At 40.5% G+C, this 14,929-nt stretch overlaps 1 protein-coding gene across 1 annotated transcript in view; it reads left to right on the top strand.

Moving 5' to 3' along the window:
- unc13c (unc-13 homolog C (C. elegans)) overlaps positions 1–14,929 on the top strand; it is a 140,356-nt gene that overhangs the window by 92,769 nt on the left and 32,658 nt on the right. The window contains exon 19 of the mRNA XM_030048203.1: positions 9,825–9,951. Coding sequence (XP_029904063.1) covers positions 9,825–9,951 — 127 coding nt within the window. The remainder of the gene's footprint in view (positions 1–9,824; positions 9,952–14,929) is intronic.

Below are 14,929 nucleotides of genomic sequence, written 5' to 3'. Positions count from 1 at the left end.
CTATTTCTGATACTGACAATCAAAACATCCACCTGCAATGCCTATATACTGCATTATCCACGCATAGATTTACAAGCATGAATTAGAGTCTAATGTTCACAGGGATGGGTGGGGTAAAAAGGAAAGCCTCTTTAATATATTTTTAATGGATCTCCATGCACTGGTTTGTGTGTTAAGTACACGTGAAAATGGGGCAAGAAAAACTATTAACCAGCCCACCATCTCCCTCATTAACTCTAACTGGGCTTACCCAGCGTGAGACACATATTTCACATCTCAGTTATGATTTTTGTATGTGGGGATTTTTATGAGTCATTGCAAACCTGCAGCTAAGCATTAAATTATTGTTTGTGGCATCAAAAATAAATAGTGATATACTGATTTTTTTGTTTTTATTTTTGTTTGTTTGTTTTTGGCAAGAGAACCACCTATTCCATTGACTCAATGAAATATATAATTTCCCTTTTCCAAATCCCCCACTGTGCTGAATTTGTAGTTGTTGCAACATCAAAGGTAATAGGATAGTGGTTTATACTTGCCTGTGTGGATACGTGCATGTAAGCATGTGTGTGTGTGCATGTGTACAGTATTTTTGTTAGAGAGAGAACTGAATCAGTGTGTGTGTGTGTGGGTGTGTGTGTGTGTGTGCGTGTGTGCATGTCTGTGTGTGTGTGTGTGTGTGTGTGTTAGTATGTACTGTATACAGTACATGTGTCAGAGTCAGGCCCAGGGCTAGGATGAAATTACACAGGGGGCAGTTAAAAATGGTGAGGGGTCAAGCATTTTTAAATTGTATAAAAGTCTCAAATAGGAGTGTGCGATAAAAAAAAAGAAAAAAAAAAGAAACAATATCTCAATGTTTTGAGGGGATTTTGCAGATAATGATAATTGACAATATTTTGCATCCCTAAAAAATATGTAAAAAAATAGCGTATTTGATATTCTGTTAGTGATATCAAATCCATTGTCATGGCAAAATATGAAACCCTCTGCAGTTAATGCTCCAGAGTTTGGTGACATGAATCATACAATTTAGACAGAGCTGTATGATTGAAATATTTCCAGCTAGGCAGGGTGTCCAAAGTAGTCAAAAGCTGTTTGAAACCGTCTCTCTCGGCTGCTTGAATTTGCACCATATCCTTTACAATGTACTTGGTGACAGCGTTTGTTATTTCTTGCCACCTGTTGTCCTTCTTATTCTTCTTTTGCAGAATGACTCTGCCAAACTTTACTGAGTGTGTTTTTGTTTTGCTGGTACCTTAGCTAGTCGGTGGAGGTTGACCACTGACTCCTGAATCTTTTCATAGTCTTCATATTCTGTGCGGTGGTTAATTTGCTGACAGTTAAGCAATTTAATCGTGGAGCTGTCTTTAACTGCGAATGCTTTCCAACATAGTCTGCAGATTGGCATCTTTTGAGCAACATCCATCCTTTTCAAAGCCAAACTGCCTCCATGCGAGTGGAGGCAGTTTAGCATCTAGCAATGAAATCTAAAGATACTGATTCTGACGCTGATGGTGTTTGTGTTTTTTCTCCAGGTGCTGTTTGTTTACTCATTTTTAACTTCAGCCATGCAGGCAACTACTCTAGCTTAACTTGTTGTGATGCATGAACACAGCATGTGTTGTCAATTCGCATGTGCAGTAGTCTGTTCTACCTGGTTTGATCATATGCAGTGAATGTGTGTGGACTCTGAAGGCGTGTTTTGATTGTTTTTTGCAAAATGAGTGCCATTCCTCTAGTTTGTCATTTCACACATTGTTAAAACAACAATCTCAAAACCTTCAAAACCTTGACTTCGATCAGCAATGGTTTGACAAACAAATGCAATAGTCCCAGTTCCAATGCACAGTCCAGCCAGGCTGCCAGCACAGTAATAGCGTTTTTCCACTATAGTACCGTGCCGCGCCGTGCCGTGAAATTCACAGTTCCGCATTCATTCCCATTACACCAGCCCGCTTGGTTCCGGGAACCAACCGTGAAAGATTTCAGCCCGGTTTGACATCTGGTGCTGGCCTGGTTAGAACGGGGCCGTGGAGGCGGCCCTAAATATGATCTCCTTCGTGATTGGTCCGTTAGAATGTCAGTTAACCAGGCTGCTACAAACTGACAAGTGACAAGTGTCAACCATTAAACTTTAAGCCAGTAGGCTATTATTTACAAACATTAGTTTCTGGAGAGATTATGGAAGAAATTGATTTGCTTGCTGAGTTTTTTTGTTGGGTTTTTCTGTTGTGTAACCTAGTTTACATTTTTCTTACAAATGGAAATGGAAATGTGACCACTAAGCGCAGATGGCAGAGCATCTGTGAAGATGATGACGATGGCATCAGGTGCGGCACCGGTCGGCGTCAAGCGTTCCGGGCCTAACCCGCCTGACGCCGACCGGTGCCGCGGCCGGGCCGCCGACCGGTGCCGCAGCCAGGCCGCCGACCGGTGCCGCGGCCAGGCCGCCTGACGCTGACTGGTGCCGCGGCCAGCCCACCTGCTGCCAGCCGGTGATTTTTTATTCAAACAAGATTTTGTCCATTAAAAAAAGTAGCAAAAAGCTAATGTAGGCTAACAACTGACAGCTCCTCTTGTTACTATAACAACTCCATGGCAACGAGCGCGCCTCTCTAATTCAATGGAAACACTCCAAGGCCAAACAGGGCCTTGGAAGGGCCGTGCCAGGCTGAGCCCAGCACGGCCCTTCACGGCACAACCCTTTATAGTGGAAATGAGCTATAACACACACCCACATCAGCACACACCAAGGCATAGCAGATGAACACACACAGATCCTCTGAACCACTATCAGTAGCTAGTAAAATTCATAACAGTTCCATGGCCTCCAATCCACAAAATAGAGACTTATGCCTGCTCTTTTTTTTTCATTATATTTCTGTTTTATCTAGAGGGTGGACTGATGCGGATTTAAAGCTTGATCTTGAAGATATACAGAGTTCATCATGGCTCATCAGGAGAATAAATGGCTCTCTCTATGTCAGCACTGATTGAAATTTCTGGCCAAATAAAATGTAGCGACTTCTTTAATTTCTGGCATGTTAGGTACTAAATAGAGGACTAGACACATAGCGTAATAAAGCAATTTTTGCCTCTCATCTGATTTTGCTTACCTAGTGAAAGGACAGCTGCAACATTAACTGCAACATTACAACGCTGATAGCAGTAAATAATGCGGTTTTATTTCATTTTTCATGTTTTTGGAATATTTGCAGCACCTTTTTCCGGCTGGGAAATCTTCAGGTCTGCTTGGTGCTGTTGGCAAGTCACAGGAAGTTGTGTTGTTCATGAACAAGCGATTTTGGCCATTATACATCCAACTGGGGAAGAACCTAAAGTGAATATGGGCTGGTTCCCCTGTCCCAAGGTGATTAGGAGCAATCGGAGATGCAGAGGACTTATTCTGATTGCCCCGGGCTGCTGGAGCTCGGCATCTTCTGTGGCTAGCAGAACTTTAGCTGATGAGGCTTGACAGGGATATCATTGATGCTTCCGCTACTGTTGTGGCTACAGGGGATACTGGCAGTAGCTGGGGTCCCATCAAGGTAACTTAGTTTGGGTTTCAGCAGCTTTTATATGGTTAGTCACAATGGTCAACCCTAACTGTCTTGTGACACAGACCTCAATGCAACACTAAAAACCGCTGTCCATGGTTCTGAAACAGCAGCACTCGCTTGTACCTGCACTTGTATCTCAGCCAACATTTTGTTGTTTCTGCACAACATAAAATATCAGAGAGAGTGAGAGAGAGTGAATCAGAGGGAGCAAAGCCCCGTCAAGCCCCTCCATGATGCTGGGACCAGTCCCGAGTGTGTGTATGTATGACTACATTTACATTCATGCCAATGTGAATGTGAGACACACATATGCACACATACACACACTCACACGCCACACTGGCTGGCAGCACTTCAAACAAAACACCCGCTGACCCTTGCTTTCTGTCTCCCAGCTGACCTCCATCTGCTTCCTCTAGGTGGCTGGAGCTCTGCCTCAGTGCTCAGTGGTGTGTGTGTGTGTGCGTGTGTGTGTGTATGTGTGTGTGTGTGTGTATGTATGCACCTTTCATTACATGTGTTACAGTGTAAGGCTTTTGCTTGTTCCGTGTCACGTAGAGTAGCTGGGATGTTGGATATGTGTGCGTGTGTGCCTGTGTGTGTGTGTGTGTGCCAGGACAAGTGCGTGCAGACAGGGCTTAGGGCAGGGAGCTTGACCAGCTGTGATTGTATGTGTGCACGTGTGTGTGTGCACACTTATAGGTGAACGTGTGTTTCTGTGTGTGTGTCCTGCATGTCTGTCTTTGCCTTGCAGTGCCTGCTGAGTTATTGAAGTGGCACCATCACAGCAGATCCCTCTCTGATGTGATATTACACAACCCCCGCAATGACTAACCGCAGGTCTTCACTAATCAGACAACCTCCACCCAATGCACACAGTGTGAGCAAAATATTAGGACCACCTGCTCCCTCCACAAAAACACACGGAGGTGAATTCAGGTGAAACCTGGAATCCCTTGTCAATCCACCTCAGTAATGGAGGGCAGATGTAGATCAAGGCGGTGAGACAGACTGAAGATCCGTCGTAATGGAATGAGAGCTCAGCTCATGCAGTTTGGCCTCAGTTAAAAGAAGCTGTAACTTTCTGGGATCATTTACCCCTTTTTCACCAACGCAGTGCTCAGCTGGTGTGCAGTCAGTGCTCAGCTCAGGTTTTGTGAGAGCCAGTTTGCATTTGTTGATCTGAACGAATAAAGAAATCATCATTCCAGATTTGGACGTCCCACCATCCCCTGCCCTTTGTGTTGTATTCTTCCTTGTAGTCCCTCTGTATCTCAAATCGCGCACTTCCGTTAGTGCACTGTCTGTAAGTACACTTAGCTGACAGTACACTCACCGGCACAGTGTGCGAATTTTGACAGAGAAGGGTGTCTCAATTGCCGCACTTCCCGTTGTGCACTTACCGGAAATGACGATCGCCACAGTCGGCATCAGGCGAGCCGACCGCGGCACCGGACGCTCACCTGTCAGATCCGGCAGACCTGACCGGGTGGGCGCGGTACCAGCCGGAGCCGCGGCCGGCCCGCCTGATGCCGACCGGAGCCGCGGCTGGTCCGCCTGATGTCGACCGGAGCCGCGGCCGGCTTTGGTTTTCGGTGGTAAAGTTATCCAGAAGTAGACGTGTACACATCCTATCTTCAAAATAAAAGCATCACCACTGCTTCTAATGTATTAGTTTTTTATTTTTGTAAACGACCAGAAGTGACTGTACTTTGCACAATCGCTAGCTTGAGAGTTATCCGAAAACGTCGAAGCAATTTTCAAAACAGATGTTATTTGGACAAACTGACCACATATTTGGAATCTACGTAGTTACTTTCTCGCCTGAAAAAAAATTAAAACTTAATAAAGTGACATATTAACAGTCATAAATCGAAAAGTAAACTCAGCTTTTTTAGCTAGCTACTTCCGGTCAGTGGTGCCGTTAGGGTGAGAAGTGTCCATCGTTCCACACTCAACTTTTTGACCGTTTTGAGTGTACATCCGGTTATTTGCAGTGCACTGCATTTTGTTAGTATTTTCAGTGTGAACGCACTTATGCACTCAAAATACTAAGTGTAAGTGCAGAAGTGTGCGATTTGAGACACAGCACCTGTACTCAGTTTTTATTTTTTATTGTTCAGCTTGTAATTATTTGGTCCATAGGTCATTTTTTCTTGTGATATGGTAAGCTTTGCTGCCACTGCTATTGGATGTTTTTTTTTTTTTTTTTTTTTATTACCACTATTATTATTATTTTCAATTTTCAGTTTCAGCTGCTGTAAACAACAGCATTATCCCACCCTCTGGCCTGGAACATCACTGGTTCCTTGGTTGTTTTAGAGGCCGGCAAAATCAACCCCAGTGGCGATATCCCCGGCTGAGTACCACTGTTTCTTTTTCAAAGCTTTTACATGCAGAAACACTGCAAGTAAAAGCTTTGATGAACCAGGTATAGGTGGAATCACTACTGTACCATATGATAATATGATAGAGTGGCAGCATTTTTTTCTACTCTTATTAACTTGCTAATTTTGTACTCTTTTTTTTTTTTTTAACCAGTTAAACAAATTTTGTTTTGCGCATGAATCCCGAACCACGCGCTATAATGCTACCCTCAACTTAATCCTAATACTAATCCTTCAATTCCACACACAAGCACACACACTAATTCACACATGCAAACCATGCCTTGCCTCGCCACAAGAATAAAGTTCTCCATTTACTGTCGTTTAACTTCAACTGTAAGCGGGTATTGGAAATGAGCTGCAGTGACTAATCCAACAGATTGATTCAACTGGAACCCTCAGAAATCACCTTCATTCTGATGTGTAAAATACTGCATTGTGTGTGAATACATTATCCACAGGTAGATATGTTAATTATATGTAAATGTTTTCCTTGGGGCTCAGAGAGGAGACAAGGGTGGCAAGCATTGCACTATTCATCATAGAGTGAGCATCCAGGTTCTTATCAGGATTAAGGCATGACAGCCAGGGTGCAATGCTTGGATTTAAATATGCCTTTGATGTTGTGTGGTTTTGTGTGCCTGTATCTGTATCCTTATGTCTGTGAGTTTGTGTATGTGTGTGTGCGTGTGTTTTCACTTGTGTGTGTTTTGACTCATGTCTGTATTTCAAACAGGTTTACCATTTAGAAGTACCTGCTGTAAAATAAAAATCACTCTCTCTTACTCTCATACGCTAAATTCCCCACTTCTGTCTTGTGCTCCTTTAAATTGCCCGCGGTTTACTTTCCCCTTGCTGTTTTGTTTGTATTTAGTATTGTTTTTATATTTAATGTTGTCTTGCTCACTGATTGTTTCCCCTCTGCTTCTTCTTCTCCTCTATAATGGCAGTGCCGTTTGGTTATTCCACAGTCTAAGCCCCGAGGCATTCTTATTTACTGCAGTTGCCTGGGGGAGTAGTTGTGCAGGCAAGGTTTTTCTCACACACATAGACAGACACACAAAAACACACACATACACTGTAGAACTTGTTTCTCCGCAGTATTGCTGCTGTTTTGGATAGTCACATCGTGGCTTCACTGTTGCAGAAGGAAACACTTTGACAGGAGTTTTAAATGGACAGGAGAGCTTTACACTGGATTTGGAGTCAGGCTAGGCAGTTGCTATTATATTATTTTGATATCAGACTAGACATCTTGAAGTTTGGGTATCATGATATGGCATAAATGTTGTCCTTTTCCTGGTTTCTGGATATCAGATGGTTTTCTGATGGTTGCCTAAGTGCTCCTGTAGCAGGACACACAGATTTAAATCATCATGATACTTTTATCAATTTCTTCTTAAAGGCTACACCACACCATAACATACCTGCACAGTTCTCAAGCAAGCACTAAGCACAGTTAACACACAATACCGACTTGTGCTGTCACCCCAGCAACTAGCCATCATTGCCATTGTAATGTGTGCAAGCCAAATGAACACAGCAAACAGTGCAGTGACCGTTCTATGCTAAACAGGTTCTCTGTATCATGTTTGATTTATTGCCCAGCTTTAATTAGGTGAGCATCATAGACCCGTCCTGCACATATTTTCATGTATGGTCAAGGTATTCAGACTCATTAATTTTAGCTGTTATGTTGACTCCTGTATCCCACAATAATGGTCTCCTCTAAGGTATTTCAATGGTATTTCCTCTACTCCATGGTCTTTGCTGTGTTTTATTCTGTTTTACCACTATTGTCTCATGTGCAAGGATGTAGTGGAGACTAAACCCACTTAAACTCTGTGCCCACTGTAGAATAGAGGAATAGAGGTTAGAGGTTGCAGAATGAAGGTTAGCCACCTTTTTAGGCTGATTCAAATCTTTGTTTAATATATTCATAGTGTCAAAAGTATAAAAAATCAAACGCCTTTCTCGAATTATTAATGTCTTTTTGCTTATGTTGGTGATAGTTTATACTCCTGTGATCACGGGTCTATCTTTTTTGTTTACCACTATATCACTGGTTATTGTTTTTATTACCATGGTCTTCCTCAATCTTCTGTTCTCATGCACCCATTTCTGTTTTTCCTTCAACATTTTCTTCTCACGTCACTTCTTTCCCTCTCCTTTCTTCTTCCCTTGTCCTCTTGTCGTCTCTTCTTCCCTTCTCTTCTCTTCTCTTTTCTTCTTTTCTCTTTGCCTGCCCCTCCCCTCCCTTTTACTTCCCTCCCCTTTCCTTCAGGGGGATCCCATGCAAATGTCTGATGTTGTTAAATGCCTGCAGTCATCTGGACTAAATGATTCACCGGTCACAGCAGCTCACAGGAAATCCTAAACATTTTAGTTTCAGTTTGTTTACTTAATTTGTTTATAGTCATTGATGGGCTTTCTTTTTTGTTAAAAGGAACTTGATTTATTGACTGTCTGGGTTTTATTGATACATGGTTTGATTATTCAAGGCTCCTCATAATCTGGCCTTTTAAGATGCTAGATTATCTGAAATCACTGCTACTCTGGTCTTTCTTGTGCTTGTTAGGATGGAGGCACATGTGCTTGAGTGTGTTTGCGTGTGTGCACTTGCAAGTGATGTTGAGAAAGAAGTAGCTCAAAGAGAGACTTTCTGTTTTGCTTTTCCAAGACGGTGTGCAATAATGATACTGTAATACTGAAATCTCAGTGTTGTCCTGCAGTGGAGTTTTGGTTCAAACTATATGGTGGAAAGCTTCCTCTCTTCATTTACTCTCTAAATCACTCAACCACTGCTTCTCTTTCTCTCTCTCTCTCTCTCTCTCTCTCTCATGTGAAACTAGAGTTGACTGTGGTTTTCAGCTGCATTTTTTGAGCCCTGATATTAAATAGCTTTTTGTCATGTGTGCGTGTAGGCTCTCTGTCCACAGCTGATCTCACATACTACTGAGCCTGTCAGCCTAAAAATTTTTGTGCACAGTTATGACTGTATGATCAAGGGCCTCATGGTTGCGGTGATTCAGAACCTTGAAAATCCTGTTTTTCTGTCCGAGCACCAGAGACAGGGAGATACGCCAGCAGTGCCAATGTATTCTCACATTTGATATTACCTATAGTAGATTATGCAGATATCATCATTCAGACTGCATCAGAAACAAATCTTCACCCTCTCAATGCAGTTTATAATCGTCTCTGTAGATCTGTTTGGAGGTGTCAGAATAGATAGAAATCATCATTGCTTCATTGCTTTATGTATGAATCATTAAATTGATTAACACCTAAATCCAGAAGACATTTTCACTGGTTGCAATTTATTTTTTTAAATGCATTTTCTTTTACTAAGCTTCATAATTAAATAAATTTGCTGAATATTCTAGAAAAATTCCAGGCTGCATGAAGTACAGTAGCATGCCTTTTGGATGTCACATAGTAATGACAGTAAATTAACAATGACATTTGAGAGTTTGTGAGTTTGTTGTGATTGTTGTTTGGCCTGTTTAGCCAGCCAACCTTGAAGCTGTATTTGACCTAAGAACTTGTTTTAGGTTTACAAGCATGTTGGCTCTTCAAGAACTGTACAGAACCCATGTCCAGCCACAGATACTGACTAATATGAAATTCCAGTTCAGTTCTGTTAATGAATGGAGTGAACGCATTCACTTTTAACTATAGATATAGCTGATAAGTGAATCGAGCCATTACTTAGATAACAGAAGGTAAGAGCAAATGACAAAAGAGTCATTATATATAGAGACTTGTTAACATAGCTCATTAGGTTTCTGTGTCCAGGGCTTGTAGATTTTTCAGTGCTGTGTATATGTACATGCTAACATGTTTGTTTCTCACGTTTTTATCTAAATTACAGAGCATGACAAGCACCGCCTATGCAAAAGTACAGAGTACATGAATCTTCACTTCAAAGTGAAATGGTTCCATAATGAATACGTCCGAGATCTGCCGGCCTTCAAGGGAATTCCACCTGAGTATTCTCTGTAAGTGTCTCCTACCCAAACTAACATAACACACATGCATAGCACACACATGTACACACATTTACACAGATACACTGAAGCAGGAAAGATATCTTTTAAAAAACTATATATATAGAGAGAGAGAGAGAAAGAGAGAGGGAGATATATTTATATATATATATATATATATATATATATATATAGATAGATAGATATATATAGATATATAGCGAGAGAGACAGACAGACAGAGAGAGAGAGAGAGAGAGAGAGAGAGAGAGAGAGAGAGAGAGAGAGAGAGAGAGATAGGGATGCAGTGGAAGCATTGCCTGAGGTAGCATAGGTCAAGATGTTTGAAGTTCCATAATACATGGGTAATATTGATGTATGACTATTTTTACAGCCCAGTTAAAATGTTGAATAAAAAAGGAGTGGTGATAAGTAACACTTGTGCAGTCAAAGCAAGAGTAGCAACAATAGATCCACACATGGTATCTGAGTAGTGGCAATTTCATTTATGTTTCTCTTCACTGGCAGAGATAGACATAGTTTATCCACACTAATAATAGTCATTTTGCTTTTCTGACAACGGAACCCACAGTAAGAATTTAACAGGTTTTAAGAACTCATTGCATGACTTGCATTTATAATGGATTTCACAATGTCTCTCAGTTTTTAAATTTCCCCCCTTTAAGTCAGGACTGGTTCTTGTACACATAACAATATATGAAAACAGTTTTAAAATCCAACTGTGTATTTTAATCCAAACTGACTCAACACATCTGGGAATTCTTGAGCTAGAAATGTTTGTGTGTTGGGGGAATTTATTCCCAAAGAAAACAGAGGTACTTGTTTTTTTTGTTTGTTTGTTTTTTTTTTTTTTTTTTTTTTTTTTTTTGTTTTGTTTTTTTAGATAGATAGATAGATAGATAGATAGATATACTTTATTGATCCCAACCAGGGAAATTCTGGTGTTCCAGCAGCAACAGTAGAAACACATAATAAAGTTAAATAACATAGAATAAAAGCTAAATATATACAATAAAGACTATGAAGGCTAAAAACTAAAAATATACAATAAGGGCTAACTTAAGAAAAAGAGATATGAGATGTGAAATATACAGATGGTACTGAATATGAAATATACAGATGGAATTGAAGTATATACATGATTGTATAGATAAGGAGAGTTAGCATGAAACCCCGAAACCAAGAACCAAGTGGCAGAACCGACGCCCGGTACTGGGATTCAGGAACTAACCGACTTGATTCGGCCTCTTAAGGAATCACCACTTCCCCTCCAGTCTGAAAAAACAGTGTGAATGTATATTAACCTAGAATGTAATATATAGATAATAAATAATAAATAAACAGTTAAGGTGCTGGGTAATGGATAATAAATAAACAGTTAAGGTGCTAGGTAATGGATAATAAATAAACAGTTAACGTGCTGGGTGATGTATAATAAATAAACACTTAAGGTGCTGAGTAGTGGAGTGTTAAAACCAGAACTATACAGCAGACAGTTGCAAGTCTCTGTCTGACAGATGTGATTTGTTGTACAGTGCGATGGCTTGTGGAAGGAATGATTTCCTGTATCTGTCCCTTCGACAGCGGAGCTGTAACAGTCTGTTGGAGAAGGAGCTCCGCTGTCTGTCCAGTGTGTGGTGGAGAGGGTGATCAGGGTTATCCATGATGAATAACAGTTTGTTCAGTGTCCACCTCTCCACCACAGCCTCCAATAAAGGTACTTGTGAGTTGACCTGTAATAACAGTAGTGAATCCCCACTGCTGTGCCATTTTGCACCTTTGAGCAATTAAATTGTTAATAGCACACTCACAAATAAAGATAAACTTGTAGTGTTGGACATGGAAACATAAATCACTTTAATTCACAGTGGTTATGACAGTATGTGTACATAAACACAAATGACTGAATAAGCACACACTAAAACACGCAGTTTGCAGTGACTCCTGTATGTTTATTGGTTTGTTAAGATTTTTTGGGTCCAGCATTTGCTCCAACCAAGCATCTGCTTGATATTTCTTCTCCAGTTGTCAGAATGAGTAAATCTGGTGAACATCAGACAGATCCTTTAGCGTGCCCCCTCAGATGATAAAATGTGTGGTTTTAACTAGGGACAGAGTTTGTACTTTGACAGCATTTTTTTTTTTTTTCATATATCCCTACTTATCCACGGCACATGCATAAGTGTGCAGCAAAGCAAGAGTAGTTGCAGTATAAATACATCCAATGAAGGCAGGGAACACAATGCCCTCTCCCAGCGATTCTGCTAGTGTATCAGAGAAATGACTCGTCTCCCCTCCCAAACACTGTCACTCAAACTCCACCTCCAGCAGGATTGATTCCTCCCGAGGCAAACAGATACACACACACACACACCTTTCTCTCTCTCACTCCACACCCTCCTTATTTATTAGCTTTCCTCCCTGCAGCAGATGCCCTTAGCCAAAGTACAAAGCAGTCATGGGGGGACACTCGTTGCTCTGAGGACAAGCTCAGACGCTACATTAAAGGAGGAAATGGCAAAGTGAAACAGACAGAGCAGCATTATTATTCCACTAACAACTGTACTTCCTTGCCCGACTCATCCGTCCTGGCTTGTCCTCTCCTCTGTTGTCCTCTGTGTCTCAGCCTCCCAGTCAAATCTGTCGTCAGACTGAAACCTGATATCAATGTTCTCACGAAATGCAGCTGGGGCCAAAAGATGTGCTTTACTATGTCTTTTCCAGCTTGACATGTTGATTTGTCTGGAATGCAGTGTCCCCTCCCCTTATTTATTTATTTATTTATTCATTTATTTTTGCTAATTGAAAAACCCTTTATAACCAGCAGTTGTGGTTAGTTTGGTGGTGGTCCAAAATCCATTCTTATTTTAGTCTTAATTTGATTTCCTCTGGTATGTGGCACTGCAACTGTTTAAAATTGGATACCTTGTGATTATAATTGCATTAGTTCTAAACATTGGCCCAGTACTTTTTTGTGTTTGCAAAGAAAAGTAGTGTTGATTTTTAATGTTCCTTTAAAGTGTTTTTTCAAGTAATGGTGACAACATCCTTGGAAAAACAAGGTGCATGTGAGGAGAAAAGTGACACACCCAACCATACCCAACATTTAGGATTTAAAAACAGCCTCCTTCCTGTTACATGTAATAACTGCCAAAAAAAAAAAAAAAAAAAAAAAACATAGATTTGTGCAGAAAATCCTGTTAGAGGCTAATTTACTGTAGGTATTGCAGAATTTATTTCTGTGGTTAAGCTGCCATCTGAATTTACTTCGTGCTGTAACCCCCTGTTACTCTAGCAGAATTAAACAAATGCCAGGAATTATTTCCAACAATGGTTTGTCCCAGGTGTTTTTTTATTTATTCATTTATTCATTTATTCATTTATTCATTTATTTAGTTAGTTAATCTTTATTTAGTCAAGCAACCTCATTGAGATTATGATCTCTTGTCCAAGAGAGACCTGAGAACCATTTATGAGCAAAGAATACAATCAGCAAACAGAAACTACACTGACAAGGAATTAAGAAAAACATTTACAAGAATCAATAAAAACACCAGAAATCCAAGGGGAATGTAAGACTCAAATTTGAGAGGAGTTTGATGCTCATTCCACTTAAAAGCTGCATAGTACCTGAAACCAGTTCTGCCAACATTAATGTGTACATGAGGGATATCTTAGGTCACTGTAAGCTTAGTTAGTAGTTACTGGATTGTGTGCTGCTAAATTTAAGTGATAGACGAGATGAACTAAGGATAGGCGACCGTGGCAACCCATTTCTGATGGTAAGATGGCTTGACTGAGCACCATCAGCAACAACACTCTGAATTCTCTACTATTTTATGGATTTTATGATCGACCGCATCAAATGCTTTTGAGAGGTCAATGAAGAGTGCAGCAAACTTTTGTTTTGTAATCCAGGGGGGAGACAATGTCATCACTGACTAAAACAGCTGTTATTGTGCTTTGACCCCAGCAAAAACCAGACTATTGTGACTGTAGTAAGGTTTTTGAATCAATATAGGCATATAGTTGTGAACAGTGATTCTAAGTGATTTTAAGATTTTTGCTATGAAGGGGAGTTTAGATGTTAGACAGTAGTTGTTGAGATCAGAATCATGCCTGTTGTGTTTGGTTAAAAATATGTGCTAAATCAGGACAGATTAAGGGGGCACATAGATGGAGAAGATAAAGCTCAAGATTATTTGCAGCAGTATTTTTCCACACTTTAACCTAAGCAGAGCTTTGTAAAAAGCTGCAGTGCTTACCAAGCTAAAAGAAAATTTGCAGTCAGAAGAAAGTGAGGCACTGGGGACCTCTTCTGTTGGACAGATATGGTAATTGTATATGGCTGAATCTGCAGGCATATTATTAAATAGAAGACTACAGGAGAGGAAATCGTGATTAAGAGTTTCAAAAATGGATGATCTTTTGGAAATATGACCAGATACTTGTTTGATTTGTGGTGGGAGATGTGACCATGATGAATTCCTAGGAGATGCTATAGTGGAAGAGAAGCTTTAGTGGAACTGTCACAGGTAGAAAGAGCTGACTGATAAAAATTTGATTTAGCCTTCTTAATCATTCTGGTTCAGATGTGTCTTTGTTGCCTGAAGGTTAACCAGTCTTCAGAAGTATCGCTGGATCTATCCTTAGACCAGGCTTTGTCTCTGTTGTGGATGGCACTGGACAGTTGTGGGGAGGGCTGTTTTCTTTTTTTTTTTCCAGTAAAAGAGAAGGTAGAGGGGATAACGTTATCAGTGTCAGAGATGGACAAATCTTTTTTTTTTTTTTTAAATCAATCATTCACTAATCATTTAGAATGCTTATCATTTCTTGTGGAGATAATTTGAGATCGAGATTTATGGATTGTAGGTGTTTCTTTCAGAAGTGATGGGACATTAATCACTAATGTCAAGGGCAAAAACTCCAGAAGCAGGGTATTTGTGTGGTCTGTTAGTAAGTATGATAAC

This window comes from Myripristis murdjan, chromosome 3 (genome assembly GCF_902150065.1).
Source record: "Myripristis murdjan chromosome 3, fMyrMur1.1, whole genome shotgun sequence".
In the NCBI taxonomy this organism is placed as follows: Eukaryota; Metazoa; Chordata; class Actinopteri; order Holocentriformes; family Holocentridae; genus Myripristis; species Myripristis murdjan.
This window is presented reverse-complemented; position numbering and strand designations above follow the sequence as displayed.